We start from the raw sequence: 25279 nt of genomic DNA on the forward strand, positions 1-25279 counted from the left end.
TCTCCAGACCTTGGCAAAAAAGGGAGGCAGCACTGGAGTGTGGTGCCAACCTTCCATTTCGGTGGAAATCCCTACCAGCTTTACAATTTAGTTTATATCCTAATTAAATAATAAACATTACAATGAGCAGGTGTTAGCAGTGTCAGATGCATACTGTTATCACTTCCACTGCCAAGTGTTTCACTAGGGAAAAATTTTCTCCCCTACATTCATTGTCCTTCACTATTGTTAAGAGTAAGGATAATTATACTTTTTGTAAGCCATACATCAAATATGAACTTGAAACAATAATATTAATAATAGCTGAGTTAATGGGGGGATTGCTGTTGATGCAGGCATTATTCTAAGACTTTACATGTATTAACTCATTAATCCTCATGCCAAAACTATAACATAGGTGCTATTATTATCTCCATCTTATAGATGAAGAAACTGAGGCATACAAAGATTAAGTAATTTGCCAAAGGTCTCACAGCTTGTTAATGGCATAGAGATTTGAATTAGGCAATTTAGATCCAGAACCCATATTCTTATCTCATGGTAAACCTTCTTGCTAAAATAATGCAGAGGAGAAAAACCAGTTCACACACAAGTGACTATTTACACAGTTTTATTAAGTACAAAGTATGGCTCTGCCCAATGCTATTGCTTCATGTATTTTAAGATAAGAAGGGAACTATGGAACTGATTATCAGCATTTCTAAGACCAGGTTTCCAAAGAGTCAAGGAGTAGCTTTCCTTGGAGCATAGCAACGGGCAAGATCACTGAATAACAGGTTGGAGGGGTCTCTAAAAAAGCCATTTCTTTTTTTTTTTTTTATTGTTGGGGATTCATTGAGGGTACAATAAGCCAGGTTACACTGATTGCAATTGTTCGGTAAAGTCCCTCTTGCAATCATGTCTTGCCCCCATAAAGTGTGACACACACCAAGGCCCCACCCACCTCCCTCCTTCCCTCTTTCTGTTCCCCCCCATAACCAAAATTGTCATTAATTGTCCTCATATCAAAATTGAGTACATAGGATTCATGCTTCTCCATTCTTGTGATGCTTTACTAAGAATAATGTCTTCCACGTCCATCCAGGTTAATACGAAGGATGTAAAGTCTCCATTTTTTTTAATGGCTGAATAGTATTCCATGATGTACATATACCACAGCTTGTTAATCCATTCCTGGGTTGGTGGGCATTTAGGCTGTTTCCACATTTTGGCGATTGTAAATTGAGCTGCAATAAACAGTCTAGTACAAGTGTCCTTATGATAAAAGGATTTCTTTCCTTCTGGGTAGATGCCCAGTAATGGGATTGCTGGATCAAATGGGAGGTCTAGCTTGAGTGCTTTGAGGTTTCTCCATACTTCCTTCCAGAAAGGTTGTACTAGTTTGCAGTCCCACCAGCAGTGTAAAAGTGTTCCCATTTCTCCACATCCACGCCAGCATCTGCAGTTTTGAGATTTTGAGATGTGGGCCATTCTCACTGGGGTTAGATGATATCTCAGGGTTGTTTTGATTTGCATTTCTCTAATATATAGAGATCGTGAACATTTTTTCATGTGTTTGTTAGCCATTCGTCTGTCGTCTTTAGAGAACGTTCTATTCATGTATCTTGCCCATTGATATAAGGGATTGTTGGCTTTTTTCATGTGGATTAATTTGAGTTCTCTATAGATCCTAGTTATCAAGCTTTTGTCTGATTGAAAATGTGTAAATATCCTTTCCCATTGTGTAGGTTGTCTCTTTGCTTTGGTTATTGTCTCCTTAGCTGTACAGAAGCTTTTCAGTTTAATGAAGTCCCATTTGTTTGTTTTTGTTGTTGTTGCAATTGCCATGGCAGTCTTCTTCATGAAGTCTTTCCCCAGGCCAATATCTTCCAGTGTTTTTCCTATGATTTCTTGGAGGATTTTTATTGTTTCATGCCTTAAGTTTAAGTCCTTTATCCATCTTGAATCAATTTTTGTGAGTGGGGAAAGGTGTGGGTCCAGTTTCAGTCTTTTACATGTAGACATCCAGTTCTCCCAACACCATTTATTGAATAGGGAGTCTTTCCCCCAAGGTATGTTCTTGTTTGGTTTATCAAAGATTAGGTGGTTGTAAAATGTTAGTTTCATTTCTTGGTTTTCAATTCGATTCCAAGTGTCTATGTCTCTGTTTTTGTGCCAGTACCATGCTGTCTTGAGCACTATGGCTTTGTAGTACAGACTAAAATCTGGTATGCTGATGCCCCCAGCTTTATTTTTGTTACAGAGAACTGCCTTAGCTATACGGGGTTTTTTCCGGTTCCATACAAAACGCAGAATCATTTTTTCCAAATCTTGAAAGTACGATGTTGGTATTTTGATAGGAATGGCATGGAATAGGTAGATTGCTTTGGGAAGTATAGACATTTTAACAATGTTGATTCTTCCCATCCATGAGCATGGTATGTTCTTCCATTTGTTAATATCCTCTGCTATTTCCTTTCTGAGGATTTCATAGTTTTCTTTACAGAGGTCCTTCACCTCCTTTGTTAGGTATATTCCTAGGTATTTCATTTTCTTTGAGACTATGGTGAAGGGAGTTGTGTCCTTAATTAGATTCTCATCTTGACTGTTATTGGTGTACACAAAGGCTACTGACTTGTGGACAATGATTTTATATCCTGAAACATTACTGTATTTTTTGATGACTTCTAGGAGTCTTATGGTTGAGTCTTTGGGGTTCTCTAAGTATAAGATCATGTCGTCAGCAAAGAGGGAGAGTTTGACCTCCTCTGCTCCCATTTGGATTCCCTTTATTTCCTTGTCTTGCCTAATAGTATTGGCTAGAACTTCCAGCACTACGTTGAATAGTAAAGGTGACAGAGGACAACCTTGTCTGGTTCCAGTTCTAAGAGGAAAAGCTTTCAGTTTTACTCCATTCAGTAAAATATTGGCTGTGGGTTTGTCATAGATAGCTTCAATCAGTTTTAGAAATGTGCCACCTATGCCTATACTCTTCAGTGTTCTAATTAGAAAAGGATGCTGGATTTTATCAAATGCTTTTTCTGCATCTATTGAGAGGATCATGTGATCTTTATTTTTGCCTCTGTTAATATGGTGGATAACGTTTATAGACTTGCGTATGTTAAACCAGCGTTGCATCCCTGGGATGAAGCCTACTTGATCATGATGAATGACTTTTTTGATGATAAGCTGTAATCTATTGGCTAGGATTTTGTTGAGAATTTTTGCGTCTATGTTCATGAGTGAGATTGGTCTGAAATTCTCCTTTTTGTTTGGGTCTTTTCCTGGTTTTGGTATCCGGGTGATGTTTGCTTCATAGAATGTGTTGGGGAAGATTCCTTCTTCCTCAATTTTTTGGAATAATTTCTGCAGTACAGGAATAAGCTCTTCCTTGAAGGTTTGATAGAATTGTGGAGTGAAGCCATCTGGACCAGGGCATTTTTTGGTTGGAAGATTTTTTATTGTTTCTTTGATCTCAGTGCTTGAAATTGGTCTGTTCAGGAGCTCTATTTCTTCCTGGCTGAGTCTAGGGAGAGGGTGTGATTCCAAATATTGATCCATTTCCTTCACATTATCAAATTTCTGGGCATAGAGTTTCTGGTAGTATTCAGAGATGATCTCTTGTATCTCTGTGGGATCAGTTGTTATTTCCCCTTTATCATTTCTGATTGAGGTTACTAGAGATTTTACTTTTCTATTCCTCGTTAGTCTGGCCAATGGTTTATCTATTTTATTTATTTTTTCAAAAAACCAACTCCTTGTTTCATTAATTTTCTGAATGATTCTTTTGTTTTCAATTTCATTGATCTCTGATTTGATTTTGGATATTTCTTTTCTTCTACTGAGTTTAGGCTTAGATTGTTCTTCTTTTTCCCATTCCATAAGATCTCTTGTGAGATTGTTGATGTGTTCTCTTTCTGTTTTTAGAATGTAGGCATCTAAAGTGATGAATTTTCCTCTCAAAACTGCTTTTGCAGTATCCCACAGGTTTTGGTAGCTTGTGTCTTCATTGTTGTTATGCTCAAGGAAGTGAATGATTTCCTGTTTTATTTCTTCCTTCACCCATCTGTTATTCAACAGAAGATTGTTTAGTTTCCATGCCTTTGGGTGGGGTCGAGCATTTTTGTTAGAGTTGTGTTCCACCTTTAGTGCCTTATGGTCTGAGAAGATACAAGGTAAAATTTCAATTCTTTTGATTCTGTTGATATTTGTTTTGTGTCCCAGGATATGATCAATTTTGGAGAATGTTCCATGGGGTGATGAGAAGAATGTATATTCTTTATCTTTGGGATGGAGTGTTCTATATGCGTCTATCAAGCACAGTTGTTCTAGGGTCTCATTTAAGTCTCTTATATCCTTGTTTAATTTCTGTTTAGAGGATCTGTCCAGCTCTGTAAGAGGAGTGTTAAGGTCCCCTGTTATTATGGTATTATCAGATATCATATTGCTCAGACTGAGTAAGGTCTGTTTCAAGAATCTGGGAGCATTTAAATTGGGTGCATAGATATTTAGAATTGAAATGTCTTCTTGTTTTATTTTTCCCTTGACCAATATAAAGTGACCATCTTTGTCTTTTTTGACTTTAGTTGCTTTAAATCCACATGTAACTGAAAATAGGATTGCAACTCCTCTTTTCTTCTGAATTCCATTTGCCTGAAAAATTGTCTTCCAACCCTTGACTCGGAGCTTTAATTTGTCTTTTGAAGCCAGGTGTGTTTCTTGCAGACAGAAAATGGATGGCTTGTGTTTTTTAATCCAGTCAACCAATCTATGTCTCTTCAGTGGGGAATTCAAGCCATTAACATTTCTTGAGATAATTGATAAGTGTGGTAGTATTCTATTCGTCTTATTTTGTGAGAGTCCATTGCTTACTTTTATCTTTTGCATCAGCGTGGAGGTTTGGTTCTGTCCTTTAATTTCTGAGTTCTTACTTTGCTGCTGATCCATTGTGGTGGTCAGTGTGCAGAACAGGTTGAAGTATTTCCTGTAGAGCTGGTCTTGTTGTGGCGAATTTCCTCAATGTTTGTATATGCGTAAATGATTTGATTTCTCTGTCAATTTTGAAGCTTAGCTTAGCAGGGTACAGAATTCTGGGCTGGAAATTGTTCTGTTTATGTAGATTAAAGGTAGATTACCATTGTCTTCTTGCTTGGAAAGTTTCATTAGAGAAGTCTGCGGTCAATCTGATGGATTTGCCCCTGTAGGTCAACTGGCGCTTACTCCTGGCAGCTTGCAGAATCTTTTCTTTTGTCTTGACTTTGGACAGGTTCATCACAATGTGTCTTGGAGAAGCTCGGTTAGAGTTGAGGCGACCTGGGGTCTGATAGCCCTCTGAAAGCAGTGTGTCAGAATCTTTGGTGATATTTGGGAAATTTTCTTTTATAATATTCTCTAGTATGGCTTCCATTCCTCTGGGGCATTCTTCTTCCCCTTCTGGAATTCCTATAACTCGTATGTTGGAACGCTTCATAAAGTCCCATAATTCTGACAGTGAACGTTCTGCTTTCTCTCTCTTCTTTTCTGCCTCTTTTACTATCTGAGTTATCTCAAGAACTTTGTCTTCTACCTCTGAAATTCTTTCTTCTGCATGGTGTAACCTGTTGCTGATACTTTCCATTGCATCTTTAAGTTCCCTGATTGACTGTTTCATTTCCTTCAGCTCTGCTATATCCTTTTTATATTCTTCATATCGTTCATCTCTTATTTGATTCTGTTTTTGGATTTCCTTTTGGTTATTTTCCACTTTATTAGCAGTTTCCTTCATTGTTTCCATCATTTCTTTCATTGTTTTCAACATGTGTATTCTAAATTCCCTTTCTGTCATTCCTAACATTTCTGTATAGGTGGAATCCTCTGCATTACCTACCTCATGGTCCCTTGGCGGGGTTGTTCTGGACTGGTTCTTCATGTTGCCTGGAGTTTTCTGCTGATTCTTCCTCATGGGTGATTTCTTTTATCTGTTTCCTTGCCCTAATTTTCCTTTCACTTCCTCTTGCTCTTAAAGTTCTCGTGCCTGTGGACTAAGGGTTACAGGACCAGAAGTGTGAGAAGGTTTAAGAGCAAAAAAGGGATGAAAGAAAGGAGGGCCGAGTGATAAGAAAAAAAAAAGGAAAAATAGAGAAAGGAGAGGGGGTGGGTAAAAGGAATATTGACAAAAAGAAGAGAGGCACAGAAAGAGGGAGACAGAGCAATATAGGTGTACTTTGATACAACCTTAAAAAAAAAAAACACCTTCTGGGGGTGCCCAGTTGGGTGGTTCCCTTGAGGTTAGCAGCTCTTTGGTAACCTGATCAGACACAGTACCCCACCTCCACCAAGTAGAGAGGAAACACAAAAATGCTATAAATCAAACCAAAACAAGCAAAGAGAAAACTTTACGGGATAAAATTGGCTGGAAAAACAAAATAATAGCGGTAGAAACAGTAACAAAAATGAAGTTCTAATTATTGAAATAGGCAGCAATGGGAAATTATAATTAAACTAGAAAAATTGAGAAAGAAAAAGGATCTGTATGGAAAACGTTGAACTTAAAAAACAAAACAACAATCAACAACATCAAAATAAACAAAAAAAACAACCAAACCAAAAAAAAAAAAAAAAACACACAACCAAAAACAAAGCAGTATATATATGTTATTGAATATTGTCTGGGCAACACGTGGTCTTCTGGGGTATGAGATGTTAATCACAGTTCTGATACGACTGGAGGCTGCTAGTTTCTCAAACCCCAGCAGGTAGACACCCTAAATCTCTCTTCAGCCCACTTAAAAGGCACTTTGAACTTGTTCACTTACTGAGCAGAAGCTTTCTCAGGGAAGTGCTTGTCGCTGGAATCACTGCTGAAGTGGCTATCCACTTACCCTGTGTGTCAAAACTGGTGTCCCTCTGCCCCCGAGGGTTAGGGCTGCAAGGCGGCTCAGACCCCGCCCTTAGGCTACTTGGTCGCTGGGTTACCAGCTCCCACCCAATTCCAGCTCTTCGACCCTGAGGGTGGAGCTTGCCAGGGCAGATCGCTCACAATGTCTGCCTGTGACCCAGAGCCAAACACTATTAGCTCCGTCTGGCTCAGCAGCTCAGACTGGGGCCCTAGACAAAGGCCAAAGTTCTCCGCACTCCCGCTCAGGCTCTCCCCAAGGCAGTTCAGCTGAGTGCCAAGTCCAAAGACACCAAAACAGTTCACAGGTAAGGCCTTTCTTGTTTGCAGTCTCGCTGCTACTGAACTTACAGTTGCGGGCGGGTTTAGACGGTTTGAACACACGCGACCACTTGCCGGTTTTCCACTGTTTTAGTCCTCCTCTTGGGGTCCAGAAGTCTCTCGCTGACTCCCTGTATCCTCTCAGGGGTGATGATAGGCAAATCCCACCAGCCAGAGATGCCTGGAGTCCTATATCCCCAGACTCACGGTGCCCAGATGCAAGGAAGCTGTTACACGGCTGCCATCTTGCTCCGCCTCCTCAAAAAGCCATTTCTTTACAGCGCCCTACTCTTTTGAGCCACAGGCATCACCCAGCATCCAAATACTTTCAATTTAAGTGGGAGCTTAGTAACCATTTAAAGGAAGTATATATTATAAAGGAAGCTTTATGTCAAAGAACATATAGTATTAATACTACTACTAATAATGACAACAATCTTTATTATGTGCTTATTATATATATGTCAAGCATTGTGCTAATTATATTATTTCATCTTCATAGCAATCTTATGAGGTGCATGTTATAATCATCACCATTTTTCAGATGAGGAAACTAAGGAACAAAAAGGTCAAGTAACTTGCTCAAGGTGGCATTGTGGCAGAGCAAGGACTCAAACCCAAGCAATCTGACTTCAAGGCCTGTGTTGTTGAGGACTAAGCAAGGTACTATCTCTGTAGAAACAGCCCTCTGAGCCACTGTTAAGGAAACACATCCCATTTTTCTAGCCCTATTATTGCCCCCCAGGTCAAGCTTTGGGCCTATAATGATTACTTGGAAGCATTTTTGTTCTCAATCCTAGGCCTTTTCTGCTCCTTCTTATAGATGGGTGGCTAAGTACTAAAGATTACTTTGTGAGTGTAGATTTATGCTTAGATAAGGTAATTTACAATAATATGATATCAGTTAACATTTAGTTCCCTTGACCTCAGAAGAGATATGGCTTCAAGATTTTTTTTCTGGGACATTTACCCACATGGTCAAGACTGCCAAAAACTGGGAAAAATTAAGCCAAACCAGATTATCTTATCACCTTAGACAGAATTTAAGCAATTGTGACTTAGGATCACTCCACATGAAGCTATAAAATAATGTATGATATTTTAGTTTATATCCTAATTAAATAATAAACATTAAAATCTAGGCTGGAATCTTAAAATTATTTTTTCATGGGGAGGAATAGCTAACTATATAAACAAATGGCACGACAAAGTGGACTCACTCGTGATCTGTTACTCAACTTCAATGTACCTGCAAAACACCTGGGCTTCTTGCTAAAATGCAGCTTCTGATTCAGTAACTTTGGTATCAGGCCTGAGGTTCTGAGATTCTAAATACTTCCTAGGTTAGTCCTCTTTTGTTTTTAAATGGGATCACGATTAAATGAATCTGGGGAGATTTAATGTTTAGGCTGTTTAAAAAGCCACTCCAGGCTTCCTGAGATGGCAATTCTCTAATGTCCTTACAAACCTATTGTAATAGTTAAATATCTCTGACTGTCCATGAAGATTTTCTATCTAAACTAAATCCTTCAGATTCTGTGATGTTTTTCTACTGAGCTTGTCTTTAGTGGAGATGGAGTTAGTCTACCATACCCATCCTCTTATGGATTACTCATATATATGTGTGTATGTTTATATAAATATATATTTATACATATTTACATATAGGTATTCAATGTTAAAAATAGTCTTTGAGCTGTCTCCCACCATCTCCTTTCCTCTCCTTTATGAAAGTCTAAGTTCTCTTTCTATCTCTGTGTTTATTTGCCTTCTCTAAAAATTTTTTTAAAATTAGACAAGCTTTGTAATTCCTTGCCAAAATTCTATTTCAATGAGATATCTAAAATGTTCAATGACCCTATCTTGCACCAGGTATGCCCCAGTTGTCCAAAGTGCAATAGGAAGTATACTAGTAATTACTAGCCACCAAGGCAATAAAGCTCATATTACAAAAATGCACACTCTAGGCAGAGTCTGGTAAATGTCAACTTCAAAATAAGTTGTGTCACACTGTTATATTTATTACTACATGGTCAATAAAAAGAAGCACTCGTGAGGTGATTAAAAATAACATACCAGGTAAAATTGGTTGTCCAGCAATTCCCAGTGGTGCCATTCCAAGATTATTCATTGCTGTAGCCCATGCAGTTGGATCAGACATAGGTAGGGTCATTGTTGTGGAATCCATATTCAGAGTTCTACTACTATCAGCTGAAAAGATATGACAAGCAAAATAATTTTTTATATTAAAGTTCTAGTATCTACTTTACATATCGACTTAAATTCTGGCAAACTCTTTACAGAAATGGCCTGATAGACAAGTGGTGGATAAGACCTCAATGCCAACTTTCTTACAAGGGTTAAAACAATATGGCTTGAACTGGAAGGAAGTCAAGGAATTTGAAAGCAATTTACCAGATGGAATGTTAGTATAAGTGTCCTCCCCTTTCTTCCTTCTTTCCTTTTTATTTTCCAAATATATCCACCATAGGAGCTTAAGATGATTAAGAAGTTTCCTATTCTCTTCATACTTTACCAGTACATGATTACTTTAGCAGCTTCCATACAAAGTACTCATGCATATAAAGCAAGGGAAAACCTCCTAGGGTTTCTGTAGTTGGCAAAATAATATTAAAATTAAATGAATCTGGGGAGATTAATGTTTAGGCTGTATGAGGAGATGTATATTGTAAATGAAGAGACTGATGATAGTGGTGGTGATTATTATCATTATCACTACTTTCACCACCTCCACTCACCACTACCAATAATTGTTGAACTCTTACCATATACCAGGTCATATGCACTTGGCATGGATTATTCTCATTGAATATTCAGAACAACCTTATGATGTAGGGACTCTTTATAGGTCCATTTAGTAAGTAAGAAGTTTTGAAAGGCCACATATATTGTCTAAGGTCATACAGGATGTACAGTTTTTGGCCTATGCTTTACCATTTCCAATTAAGTAATTAGGAAACAATGAAAGTATAGATCAGAAATGTTACTAAAGTTTAAGAAATGAAGAGCTCCTGTGGCTTAAGAAGGCAGGAAATACTTTATGGAGGAGACAGGGCTTGACAGAATAGAGCAGATTTCTACAGAGCATATCTTAAGTGACGGGTAGTTATTAGATAGGTAGGGGAAGGGACAGTGAAGTGCACATGTTCACAGTGAAGTGAATATGCACATGCATACTATTGGGAGAGATATTGTTATAAGTTACCTGAGCACAAAATACTTTTATTTTGGGAAATTTTCCTTTGACTACTGATAGCCATAGGAAAAAAACAACTTTCTATGGCTTTTCTCTTACTTCCCAGTATGCACTTTTGCCAATTATACCCCTAAAGGCAACTCTGTTCTAATAGGAGTTTGCTGAAGTTCAAGGCAACATCAGGGATGTGCTTGGCCAGGTTATTTATACATGTGATATTTTGGTTACTGATTGGTCAGAACAAGCAAATGTAAGTATCCTGAAACATTATTTCTGAAATATTAGTTTTTGTTATTTTTGTCTGCTACCTTTGTCTCTTCCCAGCTTTCAGTGTTCTCTCACAAAGGTATATCCAAAAGACAATGACAATTAAGGTTATGGGGGGAGGAAAAGCAGAAAGAGGGACGGAGGGAGGAGGGTAGGGCCTTGGTGTGTGTCACACTTTATGGGGGCAAGACATGATTGCAAGAGGGACTTTGCCTAACAATTGCAATCAGTGTAACCTGGCTTATTGTACCCTCAATGAATCCCCAACAATAAAAAAAAAAAAAAAAGAAATAGCCTTCTTATAGATAACATCAAGGAAACAATCATGGGGCACCAAATATCCTTTGGATGGAGAGTTTACATAGTGATAATAAGGCTCTCCTGGACTCCCAAACTCTCCAGCTAGAGAGACAAGTTTTTAGGGAATGTTATAGCTGGAAGGGACCTTTAGAGATCATGGAGTCTGCACTGTGATTTTCTCTGGTGGTTGGAGAATGACTTCCTGAGGAAACAGGTAGTTTTTGAAGGATTGGGCCCCAATGCCCAAAAATAATTTCTTGGAACAGTTTGTCTACTCACTGGCTCTGGAATCCCTGGGAAATATAAGAAAACCAGAAATCCTTATCAATATAGGATTCTGAGGTCAAAGAATGGGAATTTATAATTTACCCGCCTAGCCAAACTATAGATTAGTTTGGTGGTGGTGGTGGGGAGACAATGAAAGAAATTATCAGCGTTTTTGAAAGGATAACACTGTATTATTATTTTCAAAAATGCATCATAGTTCAAAGTATCTGTTAAAATGTTAACAAGCAGACTACCTGCCAGGCTTGTTTTTACGAACAGATAAGGAACATGTATAATTAACACCATTATTTTGCCTCAGTGAATGCATGTCTTAAAATCTTTTTTATTTTAAATGTTTAGGTTACACTGCAGTTCTTAACTTCTTAAGTTCTGCCTTAAATGTCCTTACCATCTCCCCCTCCTCTCCTCAACACCCCTTTCCACTTGTCCAGTCCTACTCATTTTTCAGGGGTCATCTTAAATGCCACCTTGTCTGTGAAACTACCTCATTAGAATTAATTACTCCTTCCTATGTGTTCTAATAACGTTGTATCTAGAATTTGATTTTTATATATTTGCTTAAGCTCTCTCTCCTTTCACCAAACTAAACTTTTTGGGGTCTTACTATATGCTTGGTTGTATGCTAGTAGCTAGGAATACAGAGAAGGAAAAAAAAATCATTTACTTCTCTGGAAAAACTTGAAATACAGTGAGAGGCACAGACATATAAATAACCAGATATAAATTGTTCTAATAAATACTGTAATAAAACTATGAAAAGTGCTATGAGAACACAGAAATTAAAGTTAATGGAATGAATTTGGGTGTATGTGTTTGAGGTTGGGGGGTGGAGGAGATTAGGAAGGCCAGAGAAGCCGTCACTGGAAAAAAAATTATTTGAAATGAGTTGCTAAATAAGTATAGGATTTTCTTCCAGGTAAGTAAATGGAGGATTGGGGTGGAAAAACATTACAAAAAGCGAGAACAACTGAGCATTTACACTGCCTTGAATTATAGTTACTTGCTCTTCTTTTAGCCTGCATGCTAGGTCACTCTTTTAGGTAAGGGGCTGGGTTTGAGGCATCTTTGTTTCTCCACTTCCTAATTTAGTGTCTCGTAAAATGTGGGTATTCAACAAATATTTGAATTACTAAATGAAGAAAATTAACTTACATTGAATTGGGGCATAATAATAGTCTAGTCAATTAGCTATAATCTTTATCCCATATAAACATAATCATACATATAAGCAAAACTTATAAAATTTTACTCATAAAGAGAAACCCCAGATGATCATCTCTGGCAGCAATCTGGATTTAAGCTCCACACTAACAAAATGTGCTGTGCTAAATATGTGTTTGGAATCATCATTCAGGGTGGAAAAGTTAAGTACTGGGCTAATTCACTTTCCAGACTAGAAATGGACATCTAGCAATTTATTTGTTTTATCAAAGTAGCCCCATGTCACTAAAGGGGGACATTGCTCATTTTCCCATGAATCCTACAACCTCTGTCAGGAGCCAAAAATATTCAGAAGACAAGTGCTAGTGGTTTTCAAATACTTTTCAAAATACCTACAAATACCTACACCAAGCCTGAAAAACATGTCCTGCCATGCTGGTTCTCCTATTCTATTGTGTGACAACTCTTCAAGAAGTCAGAGGTTGCAGAGTGTTTGTGAATATGTGCCTTCTAGGTAATCTGACTGAAGGTACTGGGGCTTTGGAATAAGAGTTCATTAGCACCAAAATCATAAAAGATTTAGAAGTGATCATCATTTTAAGTTGGTATCACTCCATAACAATCAGATCACTGCCATCTGTTTATTTTTGTATTGTTTATGCATCACTGATTAACTCGTCAATTACTGTCAAAGTCATTTGATATTGAAGACCACACACACACACACACACACACACACACACATTCTGTGATACACATATCCTACAGTGGAGTTAATGATTTCAAATATTTTCTTTATTTCCTCTAAAACAAGGATAGTATGTGGTGCCATCTCTTTAACTATATTCTTTTATTAAGACAAAAACTCTCTTTCTCTGATGATTTACTCTTCTATAATTCTCATTGTTATGTTCAGCTGTATATCCATTGGTTTTTATGCTTACTGCAATTTTGTTATACAGTATTGGGCAGAGTTGAGGTGAGAATTTTGTTAACAAACATCTGCTGAAATCCTGTGAAGAGTGGGAAGCAATCCTGCTTGGTGATCAAGAGCATTGATTTGGGAATCAGATGGATCTGGACTAGAATCTAGCTCTACTATTTAGTAACTGTAATGCACTTATTCTCTTTTTCTATTTTCTCCTCTTGCCTGCCTGCTTTCCATTCTTCTTATCATATTTACTATACATTCATTGAACATTTTCTACGTTCCAGGAAGTATTTTATTTATTTTTTTCCAGGAAGTATTTTAGATGTTGGGGGGCATTGTGGTTAGTCAAGTAGACCTCATCTTTGGTTGTGTGTAGCTTACATTCTAGTGCAGGAGATAGACAGTAAAATACAAATGGATAATTATAAAATAAATAATAAGTGTTATGAGCAAAGAACTGGGTTTGATAAGAAAAATGGCAAGCTACAAAATTAGGAAAATTATATACCTTACAGGTTTGTTGAATGTTAAATGGGTACTGTGGGTAAAGTAGCATGGCTTTTGGCTCTAAGTATTTGGTAAACAGTAATATAATAATAACATGGTAACAGTTATTCCTAGTGCCTAGATACCATGCTAACATAGAAGAGATGTTCAATAAACTATTTTAAATGAATGAGAAAATATATGAGTGTATATAAGAAAGACCTGCACAGTCATTCTTTACAGAAGCAGGTGTCGAGCTATTCAGGACTAGATATTATTCTTTTGTTGTATTAAGATAAAATCCCTATTGGGGGCTTCTTTTGAAGGCTGACTATTAAAAAAAATTTAAATGGAGAAAGGCAGATAAAATGGTGATAGTTAGAAGTATTATAATCCTTACATGCTAATAATATAAGAAAATCACAATTTCAGAAATGTAAACTTCAAGGAAGATAACTCTGGGGATGGGGAGATAGTTCTTATCACAGAGAAATTGTTCATATGTAAAAAGGGAATAAATTTGAGAATTTAAGCTAATTAAATTTACTAAAATACACAGGCATGTAGCAGCCATTTTTTTTTTTTTGAGACAGAGTCTCACTATGCCACCCTTGGTAGAGTGCCATGGCGTCACCATCTCAAACTCTTGGGCTTAAGTGATTTTCTTGCTTCAGCCTCCCAAGTAGCTGGGACTACGGGTGCCCACCACAACGCCTGGCTATTTTTTTGTTGCAGTTGTCATTGTTGTTTAGCAGGCCTAGGCTGGGCTCGAACCCACCACCCTCGGTGTATGTGGTCAGCACCCTACCCACTGAGCTATTGGCGCTGTCCTGTAACAGCCATTTTTATCACTTCCTTGAGGGTGAGGGGCATAAACCCATCTATTTGTGTATCTTCTACTATGTCTAGGTCAAAGTAGGTCATAATAAGAGTGCTTTTAAATAAGAGAATGCTGCAAGAATGCAGCAATTGTACAAAATGAGGCTTACCTGCATTGCCTATTTCATAGACCCACAGCCATCTAATATCTCTTAGCATTGTGTGGTCCTGAATTGTGGACTTAGCTCTCTAGTCTTTTCTGCAGAAGGAAGACAGTGGTCCAAAGTTGAGTGGAACATCGGACCTCTGGAACATACCAGGACTTAGATAAATGGTGAATAATAGCATTAATGATAGTAATTATAGTAAGACTAATGAGAGTTAACACTTATATAATGCTTACTCTGCACCAGGTGCTGTTGTAGGCACTTTACATACATTAATTTAAAATTCATAACAATCCTATGAAGTAGGTCATTGCATTATTCTAATTTTACTGATGAAATAATAGGAACAGAGAAATTAAACAAACTATATCCATGGTCACACAGTTATAGTTTGTAGTAGACCTGGGATTCAAAGCAGAGCAGTCTGGATCCACAGTTCATGTTCTTACCCACTCTGCTATAGTAAATCAAGCAAGTCATAAAGTTATAGGATATTTGAGCTGGGAGGGCTACAGAGCTCATTATTATATAGAAGGATGTTCTCCATGTCCTCTACTGCAGGGGTTCTTAACTGGCACTAAATTTTCCCTCCAGGGGACATTTGGCAATATCTGGAGACATTTTTGGTTATCACACCTGGGGGCAGGGAGTTGCTCCTGATGACATTTAGTGGGTGGAGGTCAGAGAGGCTGCTAAACAACCTACAGTGTACAGGACAACCCCCTACAACAAACAATTATCTGGCCCAAAATGTCAAAAGTGCGGAGGTCGAGAAACCCTGCTTAATTGCAGCACATTTTATGTGTTCTTAGTGGAGAGTGTCTCCTATCCCTGGTTTCTTCATAACCCTTTCCCAGCTACCACAAGTACAGCCAGTCCCCGCTTCCAAAGTTTATGCCCTACTCTCTATGCTACTGTGCTATTAAGACTAATCTGATCAACCCCCTCCGCCTCAAGAATCTATGAACATTGTTAGCATGGTTACTTTTATACTTCACACCAAAGAATGACCCTGTGGTGGGGACTCAAGGTATCATGAAATGGGAAATAACACTAGGTATATACTATGACAATGAAAATAGAGGGGAAATTTAAATGCTTGTGCAGCACACAGAAGAAAACCTCATCTCTGGCATATTACATAGAACCTTGTGTACAGCAGGCACTGAACAAGTATTTGTTATGAAAGATTATGATACTAGGGCAGGGTTTGGTGTCCTACCACTAAATACCACTGTGCATTCTGTTCTCTGGCTAAGGAAAATAGAATAAATCACGTTTTGGGTCTGCATTAAGCCCAAGGCTCAAGGCTCTATCTTTTGCTTGGTATTTATTGCTCATGGAGCAATATATTGTGCAGTACAGGTGTTATTTTGAATCCCTCTTCATTTTCCTCAAAAATTAACAATCCGTCATTGCTTGTGATCAATGCACTGAAGCCCCAGGCACACACCACTTTCGTTCCTATTGCAGAGGTCACCAGTAGTGATGCCACAGCTTGCATCATGGTTATGCAAGGTGAGAAGACTGACAGGGGCTTTCATAAGACAAGGCCCCCAGATGGCTGATAGAGATGATGCTACTAGATAAACATGGATGAATCAAAGAGCCAGTCAAGAGAATAAGGATGTCATAGCATATTCTATCTTGAGAAGGGAAAGCAAGGTAAGGCAAGGGTATTTCTGCTAGACCTATACAGTAGGTAGTGCTTCTCACATGGGTAATGAGTATGTCAGTGTGGGGGTGAGGGAGAGTACCTTGATCCTCAAGGTATGCAGATCAGAGAGTGCTTTTATAACTAACTCCATCCTGGAAGATTCATGGTTGTGGTCTACAAGCTGGAGTATCCTGGAGATGGCTACCTCTGTATTGGAGCAGTTATAAAGGTGTGCAGTGTTTTTAATTAGATCAATACAAAGCCAGAGAATCAAGCCAGCCCTCCAGATGGCAGTTGCAGTTGGATAGAGAGGTATGGCATAGTGAGGATGAAGAAGGCCATAGGTCTTGGCATGTGCCTCTTCAAGGAACTCACAGCACATACCCTATAAATATGAAGGCAACTAGCTGTAGTGGAAAGAATACAGACATTGAAGATCAAAAATCAAGTACTGGCTCTACAACTTAGTAGGTATGTGACTTTAGGCAAATTCCAAAATTTGTCAACTTGTTTATTCACTTGCAGCCAGGCATAATGATAACTAATTTTCATGTACAAAAACAATAATAATGATGTTAATTTCTCATATTAATGAAATACTTCTTGTATAGTAAATGCTTTTAAGGCTTTACTTGTATTGTATAGTATAATCCTCACAATGACCCTAAGAGACAGGTGACATTTATCATACAACTATTTTACAGATAAAGAAAATGAAACACAAAGACGTTAAGAAATGTTAGACGTGGAATTTTTAAGAAGTATGGCTCCAGAGGCTACACTTTTATCCACTGAGCTATATACCATCACAATTCTCTTATTTATTTATTTATTTTATTATTAAATCGTAGCTGTGTACATTAATGCGATCCTGGGGCACAATACACTGGTTTTATAGACCGTTTGACACATTTTCATCACACTGGTTAACATAGCCTTCCTGGCATTTTCTTAGTTATTGTGTTAAGACATTTATATTCTACATTTACTAAGTTTCACATGTACTCTTGTAAGATGCACTGCAGGTGTAATCCTACCAATCACCCTCCCTTTGCCCATCCTTCCCCCTCCCTCCCCTCCCTCTCCCACTTCCCCCTATTCTTAGGTTATAACTGGGTTATAGCTTTATGTGAAAGCCATAAATTAGTTTCATAGTAGGGCTGAGTACATTGGATACTTTTTCTTCCATTCTTGAGATACTTTACTAAGAAGAGTATGTTCCAGCTCCATGCATGTAAACATGAAAGAGGTAAAGTCTCCATCTTTCTTTAAGGCTGCATAAAATTCCATGGTGTACATATACAACAGTTTATTAATCCATTCGCGGATCAATGGGCACTTGGGCTTTTTCCATGACTTACCAATTATGAATTGGGCTGCAATACACATTCTGGTACAAATATCTTTGTTATGATGTGATTTTTGGTCTTCTGGGTATATACCTAGTAGAGGAATTATAGGATTGAATGGCAGATCTATTTTTATATCTTTAAGTGTTCTCCAAACATCTTTCCAAAAGGAATGTATTAATTTGCATTCCCACCAGCAGTGTAGAAGTGTTCCCTTTTCTCAACATTCACGCCAACATTTCTGGTCTTCGGATTTTGTGATGTGGGCTAATCTTACTGGAGTTAGATGATATCTCACAGTAGTTTTGATTTGCATTTCTCTGATGATTAAAGATGATGAGCATTTTTTCATATGTCTGTAGGCCATGCGCCTGTCTTCTTCAGAGAAGTTTCTCTTCAAGTCCCTTGCCCAGCCTGCGATGGGATCACTTGTTCTTTTCTTGTTTATACATTTGAGTTCTCTGTGGATTCTGGTTATTAAACCTTTGTCAGAGATATAACCTGAAAATATCTTCTCCCATTCTGAGGACTGTTTGCTTGCTTTACTTACTGTGTTCTTGGCTGTGCAGTAGCTTTTTAGTTTGATCAGGACCCAGTAGTGTATTTTTGAAGCTGCTTCAATTGCCCGGGGGGTCCTCCTCATAAAATACTTGCCCTGATCCATTTCTTCAAGAGTTTTCCCTGCACTCTCTTCTAGTACTTTTGTAGTTTCATGTCTTAAGTTTAAATCTTTAATCTAGTGAGAGTCTATCTTAGTTAATGGTGAAAGGTGTGGATCCAGTTTCAGTCTTCTACAGGTTGCCAGCCAGTTCACCCAGCACCATTTGTTAAATAGGGAATCTTTTCCACACAGAATGTTTTTAATTGGCTTGTCAAAGATCAAATAACGGTAAGTGGCTGGATTCATCTCTTGGTTCTCTATTCTGTTCCAGACATCTACTTCTCTGTTTTTGTGCCAGTACCATGCTGTTTTGATGACTATCAATTTATAGTATAGTCTGAGGTCCGGTAGTGTGATTCCTCCTGTTTTGTTTTTATTTCTGAGTAATATCTTGGCTATTTGAGTTTTTTTCTGATTCCATATAAAATGATGTATTATTTTTTCAAGATCTTTAAAATATGACAGTGGAGCTTTAATAGGGATTGCATTAAAATTGTATATTGCTTGGGTAGTATGGACTTTTTAACAATGTTGATTCTTCCCAGCCATGAGCATGGTACGTTTTTCCATTTGTTAACATTTTCAGCTGTTTCTTTTCTTAGAGTTTCATAGTTCTCTTTATAGAGATCTTTCATGCCCTTTGTTAGATAAACTCCCAGATATTTCATCTTCTTTGGCACTACTGTGAATGGAATAGAGTCCTTAACTGTTTTATCAGCTTGACTATTGTTGGTATATATAAAGGCTACCGATTTATGAATGTTAATTTTGTAACCTGAAACACTGCAATATTCCTTGATCACTTCTAAGAGTTTTGAAGTAGAATCCCTGGTGTTTTCCAGATATACAATCATATCATCTGTGAAGAGCGAAAGTTCAATCTCTTCTCACTGTATATGGATACCCTTGATCGCCTTTTCTTCCCTAATTGCAGTGGCTAAAACTTCCATTACAATGTTAAAGAGCAGTAGAAACAATGGGCAGCCTTGTCTGGTTCCTGATCTGAGTGGAAATGATTTCAATTTAACTCCATTCAATACAATATTGGCTGTGGGTTTGCTGTAGATGGCCTCTGTCAGTTTAAGAAATGTCCCTTCTATACCAATTTTCTTAAGTGTACTGATCATGAAGGGATGCTGGATATTATCAAAAGCTTTCTGTGCATCAATTGAGAGAATCATATGGTCTTTGTTTTTTAATTTGTTTATGTGCTGAATTATACTTATAGATTTATGTATATTGAACCAGCCTTGAGACCCTGGGATAAAATCTACTTGGTCATAATGTATAATTTGTTTGATGTGTTGCTGGATTCAGTTTGTTAGGATCTTATTGAGAATTTTTGCATCTATATTCATTAGTGATATTGGTCTATGATTTTCTTTTCTTGTTGGGTCTTTTTCTGGTTTGGGGATCAGGGTGATGTTTGCTTCATAGAACATGTTGGGTAGTCTTCCTTCTTTTTCTACCTTTCGGAACAGGTTGAGTAATATAAGTACTAGTTCCTCTTTAAAGGTTTGGTAGAATTCTGACATGAAGCCATCTGGTCCCGGGCTTTTCTTTTTAGGGAGATTTTGTATGGTTGATGCTATTTCAGAACTTGATATAGGCCTGTTCAACATTTCCACTTGATTCTGGCTAAGTCTTGGAAGGTGATGTGCTTCCAGGTATTGGTCAATTTCCTTCAGATTTTCATATTTGTGAGAATAAAGTTTCTTGTAATATTCACTAAGGATTTTTTGAATTTTGAGGAGTCTGTTGTTATTTCGTCTTTGTCGTTTGTGATTGATGAAAGTAGAGATTTTACTCTTTTTTTTCCTAGTTAGGTTAGCCAAAGGTTTATCTATTTTATTGACCTTTTCATAAAACCAACTTTTTGATTTATTGATCTGTTGTATAATTCTTTTGTTTTCAATTTCATTTAATTCTGCTCTGATTTTGGTTATTTCTTTTCTTCTACTTGGTTTGGGGTTGGAATGTTCTTCCTTTTCTAGTTGCTTGAGATGTCCCATTAAGTTGTTAACTTACTCTCTTTCCATTCTCTTGAGGAAGGCTTGCAGTGCTATAAATTTCCCTCTTAGGACTGCTTTGTTGTATCCCAGAGTTTATGATAATTCATGTCTTCATTGTCGTTTTGTTCCAAAAGTTTAGCAATTTCCTTCTTAATTTCATCTATGACCCAGCTATCATGCAGCATAAGGTTATTTAACTTCCATGTTTTTGTATGAGTATGCAGATTCCTGTTGTTATGGAGTTCAACTTTTATTCCATTGTGGTCCGAGACGATGCAAGGAATAATTTCTATTCATTTAAATTTACTGATTAGACTTGTGACCTAAGATGTGATCAATTTTGGAGTATGTTCCGTGGGCTGATGAGAAGTATGTGTATTCAGTTTTGTTGGGATGAAATGTTCTGTAGATGTCTGCTACATCCAAATGTTGGATGGTTAGGTTTAAATCTAAAATTTCTTTGCTCAGCTTCTTATTGGAGGATCTATCAAACACTGCCAAAGGAGTGTTGAAATCTCCGACTATTATGGAGCTGGAGGAAATCAAGTTGCTCATGTCTGTTAGAGTTTCTTTTATAAATTGAGGTGCATTCTGGTTGGGTGCATAAATATTAATAATTGAAATCTCATCATATTGAGTATTACCCTTAACAAATATGAAGTGACCATTCTTGTCCTTCCTTACTTTTTTTGGTTTAAAGCCTATTGTGTCTGCAAATAGAATTGCAACACCTCCTTTTTTTCTCATTACCATTTGTCTGAAATATAGACGACCATCCTTTCATCCTGAGTCTATATTTATCTTTTAAGGTAAGATGTGACTGTTGTATGTAGCAAATATCTGGCCTCAGTTTTTGTATCTAGTCAAGTAACCTGTGCCTCTTTAGAGGACAGTTTAAGGTGTTCACATTAATGGAGAATATTGCTAAGTCTGGTAATATTTTGGGTATCGAGTTTTTCGAAAGTCCATTGGACATTTTTAATCCTTTTGCCACTGTGGAAGTTGGAGTTTGATCAAAAATTTCTGAGTGAGTTTACTTTTGTGGTAGAGGATTGGGCTGGTCATTATGGAGGATAGGTCTGAGAATATCCTGGAGAGCTGGTTTGGTTATGGCAAATTTCTTCAACGTATGAATGTCATTAAAGTATTTAATTTCTCTATCATAAATGAAACTCAGTTTAGCTGGATACAGGATCCGTGGTTGAAAGTTATTTTGCTTTATGAGATTAAAAGTTGATGACCACCCTCTTTTGGCTTGAAACGTTTCAGCAGAGAGATCTCCAGTCATTCTAATATTCTTCCCTTTTAGGTAATGGGTTTCTTACGTCTGGCTGCTTTCAGAATTTTCTCCTTCATATTAACTTTAGTGAAGTTAATTATGATATGCCTGGGGGATGTCTCATTTGCGTTGAGTCATGCTGGGGGTCTGAAACTGTCTGCTATCTGAATTTCAGAATCTCTTGGCATGTCTGGAAAGTTCTCTTTAATAATTTCTTGGAGAAGGGGCTCTGTGCCTTACGAGGTCACTTCATCACTTTTAGGGATTCTAATGAGGCAAATATTAGCCTTTCTCAATTATTCCAGAGCTCTCTGAGAGAACGATCCATTTTTCCTCTCCATTTCTCTTCCTCTTTGAGAGTTTGGGAGCGTTCAAATCTTTGTGTTCAATGTCAGAAATCCGTTCTTCTGCTTGTTCCACTCTGTTACTGAGGGATTCTACTGTATTTTTAAGATCTTTGAGGGCTGCAAATTCTTGCTTCAGTGCGTCAAAATCTTTGGTGGTTTTGTCTTTAAATTTGCTAAATTCTTGATACAACTTTTGAATTTGTCCTCGAATTTCTAATTCCTACTTTTGAATTGCTCCTCGAATTTCTAGTTCCAAATTTTCCTCCATTCTATTAATCTTGTTTGCAATCCAAATTCTGAATTTGATTTCTGACGTCTTGGCCAGCTGTTTATGAATGGGATCTTCAGTTACATCTGCCATATCTTTCCTTGGGGTGGGGGGGTTGATCTATTCTGGTTATTCATGTTACCAGAGTTTTTCTGCTGATTCTGCCCCATGATTATTTTACACCATTTGACTTTTCCCCTGGAGCTTTGTTGAGGACATGTACAGTGCTATGGCCTGAGAACCTGGGGACCTGTTTGGTGTGGTGGGGCTAAGTGGTTCTGTCTTGTTTTGAGCTGGTCTCTCTCCGAACCTTGTGAAACAGTTACTCTGGGTTAAAGTCTCAGCTTTGGAGAAATACCAGCAATGAAGTCACCCCGTCCCCCACAGGCAACAATTGGAAAAGGAAAATCAAACCTTCCTACAACCATACACCCAGGGCACCATTTGAATAGTCCTCGGGTGATTGGCTAAGTTCAAATGGTCCAAATCAATTGTCTCAGTCAGCACTTGTCTCAGGTGGGAGAGTTTAAAAGGTTTCAGGCAACTGGATCACAGGAGTTTGCTGACAATTCAAATATGACTTGCTCTGGTGCTCCGTGAAGTCAGGAGGACCCACCCAGAAAATAGATTAGTCTTGGAAGTTTGATGCCTCCTTCTCCGCCTTGCACCTCTGTCACACCCAGTCACTGATAACCCTGCAGGGCTGTGACCTAGTTTCCTCCAGTGAGCAGATACTCCAGGGGTTTGCACCGGCTTTAATGACAAGGAAATCTATATCTGCTCAGCTATGCTGCTGCTCTCTGCCTCTATCCAGCAGGGGGAAGTGAGGTCTGACAACCTTGGGCACTTGATGGAGGCTGGGGGGTGTTCACTCAGTTACAGCCCCATCCCTGATTGATGTTACTGACAGAATAGAACAACTTTGCGGGGATTTGTTTCTGTCCCTGCTAAATTCCCCTGCAGAAGAGAAGCTGTTTTGAGTTCCCAGAGCCTGCACCTCAGGCTCTGTCTTTGCTGTTGCAGGTTTGTATTCGAAGCATGGTTAGGTGTCAGTTCTAGCCTCCTGCCTTCCTTTCTCTATAGGCTGATGATCCCCTGAGGGCCGGGTGCATCTTAAGTTCAGTAAAGCAGTCCTCTGGATCAGCCCCACCCTCGGAATTTCCCAGCTCTGTGCGTGCATTTTCTAGTCCCTGTGCTCCACCCAGGCTGGTACCGCCTCAGGCAAACCCTTTACTCACGGGGCCTGAGTTTCAGTCCCAGATGTGTTCCGCAGTGGTTGCCACCTGAGAAGATGCCTGGCCTCCTCTGGCTGCCCAGGGAGACAGGGGGTGTGGCTTCAGAATATCCGGGGATGAGCCCTATTGTTGCCAAAAACGGCTGCTGCTCTGTGCCTCGGGGCATCGCTGTTCAGGCAGCGTGGCTCCCTCTCAGCTGACCATCCTCTCCGCAGAATAAGCAGTGACCAGCTGCAGTCTAGGCCCTGTCCACACCCCTTGAGAAATCACCCAAGTATCTGGACTCCTAGGGGACAGGCCTCCAGACCTCAGAGTGAGAGTGGAGGGGAGTGCTGGGAGCTCAGAACTGCAGGTAGAGAATATATATAGTTTTATACAGTTTTATGCCTGGCAGGAGAACGCTGTGGCACCCTAGTAGGGGAGGTAGGTCCAGTTTTTAGAGGGTCTCTCCCGTGGAGTGTAGTGGGAGGACCTTTGAACTCTGCTCGTTTGTTTGTGGGGCACTCTGAGCCATTCTCATGGGGCAGGGGACTCCCATCCGCTTGGTGATGGATTTTGTACCTTTTGTTTGTATCCTTGTGATCGCAGCTCACCTCAGCGGGGTTGATGTGCGTTCTTCATCCTTCTCTCTTGGTGCAGCTCTAATTCACCAGGTTACTTGCTAAATTTCTGTCCTCCTTCTGGATGGGAGCCTCTGTGGAAAGCTGGCTTCAGTCAGCCATCTTGTCTCCGCCCCCACCATCACAATTCTGAGCCCCACATCTGACACAGAGCAAGTACTTGATCAGATTTTTAACTCCACTTCTTTTATCTGGTTAGCCCTTTTTTCTGGTTAACCCTTTGACTGCAGAGCTCTCAGAAATTAAATGTGCCTACGGCATTGTTGGCACCAAACCAGTGTTTTGTATTGAATGCCTAAAGGTGGTGTTCTCAGTCAAAGGTTAAGGAAGAAGCTATTAAGCCGTTTCCTCACTTATCTCTGAGCTGAAGGCCTGGACCTCCTTTGTTATTTCAGGGTGGGCTGGCGTGGACTGAAGAATCTCAGAGATGACACTCATCATTTCAAGGTTATTGGGTGAATCTGACCCAGGACTATAGGATGAGATAGGATCCAGGGATCCTGGAACTCCATCAGGCCCCACCGTGGGGATCGTGGAGAGCTTTGTTATAAAGTAAGAGCAGTGGCTGGCTCCACTACAGAGGGTCTTCTGGATTTCTGTGGACTATTGTTCATAACTGGCAATCCTCTGGCTTCTTGGACTTCTGAGATACCAGTGAGCCAATGTTACGTAGGTCTTGGTGAGTGGTTGACTGTGGCCCTTTACTCTTTAGGATTGCATCATCACATTTATTCTGTATTTTCTCAGTTAACATTGTTAAGCTACATATTTCTTTCCCTGGTTTTGAAACAGACATATTAATATTACTATCAGGACCTGAGATGTTATACCTACTGATTTTCAAACAGAAATCTTTTTTTTTTTTTTTTTTTTTATTGTTGGGGATTCATTGAGGGTACGATAAGCCAGGTTACACTGATTTCAAACAGAAATCTTAATGTTTAACAAGTCAAGTAATTGCATTTCAGGTAGTGTGCATGCTCTCTAAGTTAACATGCCTCATGGTGGTTGTGGGGCAGGGTGGAAAAAGAAAAATATAGA

At 38.8% G+C, this 25279-nt stretch overlaps 1 protein-coding gene across 8 annotated transcripts in view; it reads right to left on the reverse strand.

The window, feature by feature from the left end:
- Positions 1-25279, reverse strand: part of ENOX2 (ecto-NOX disulfide-thiol exchanger 2) — a 333450-nt gene that overhangs the window by 82627 nt on the left and 225544 nt on the right. For 7 of the 8 annotated variants that reach the window (XM_053580567.1, XM_053580565.1, XM_053580566.1 and 4 more), the window contains one exon: positions 9251-9385. In XM_053580567.1, coding sequence (XP_053436542.1) covers positions 9251-9362 — 112 coding nt within the window. In that variant the 5' untranslated portion in view covers positions 9363-9385. Of the gene's footprint in view, positions 1-9250; positions 9386-14813; positions 14903-25279 lie in introns of those variants that run through there. The other variant, XM_053580561.1, reaches the window with a different exon arrangement.

This window comes from Nycticebus coucang, chromosome X (genome assembly GCF_027406575.1).
Source record: "Nycticebus coucang isolate mNycCou1 chromosome X, mNycCou1.pri, whole genome shotgun sequence".
Taxonomy (NCBI): domain Eukaryota; kingdom Metazoa; phylum Chordata; class Mammalia; order Primates; family Lorisidae; genus Nycticebus; species Nycticebus coucang.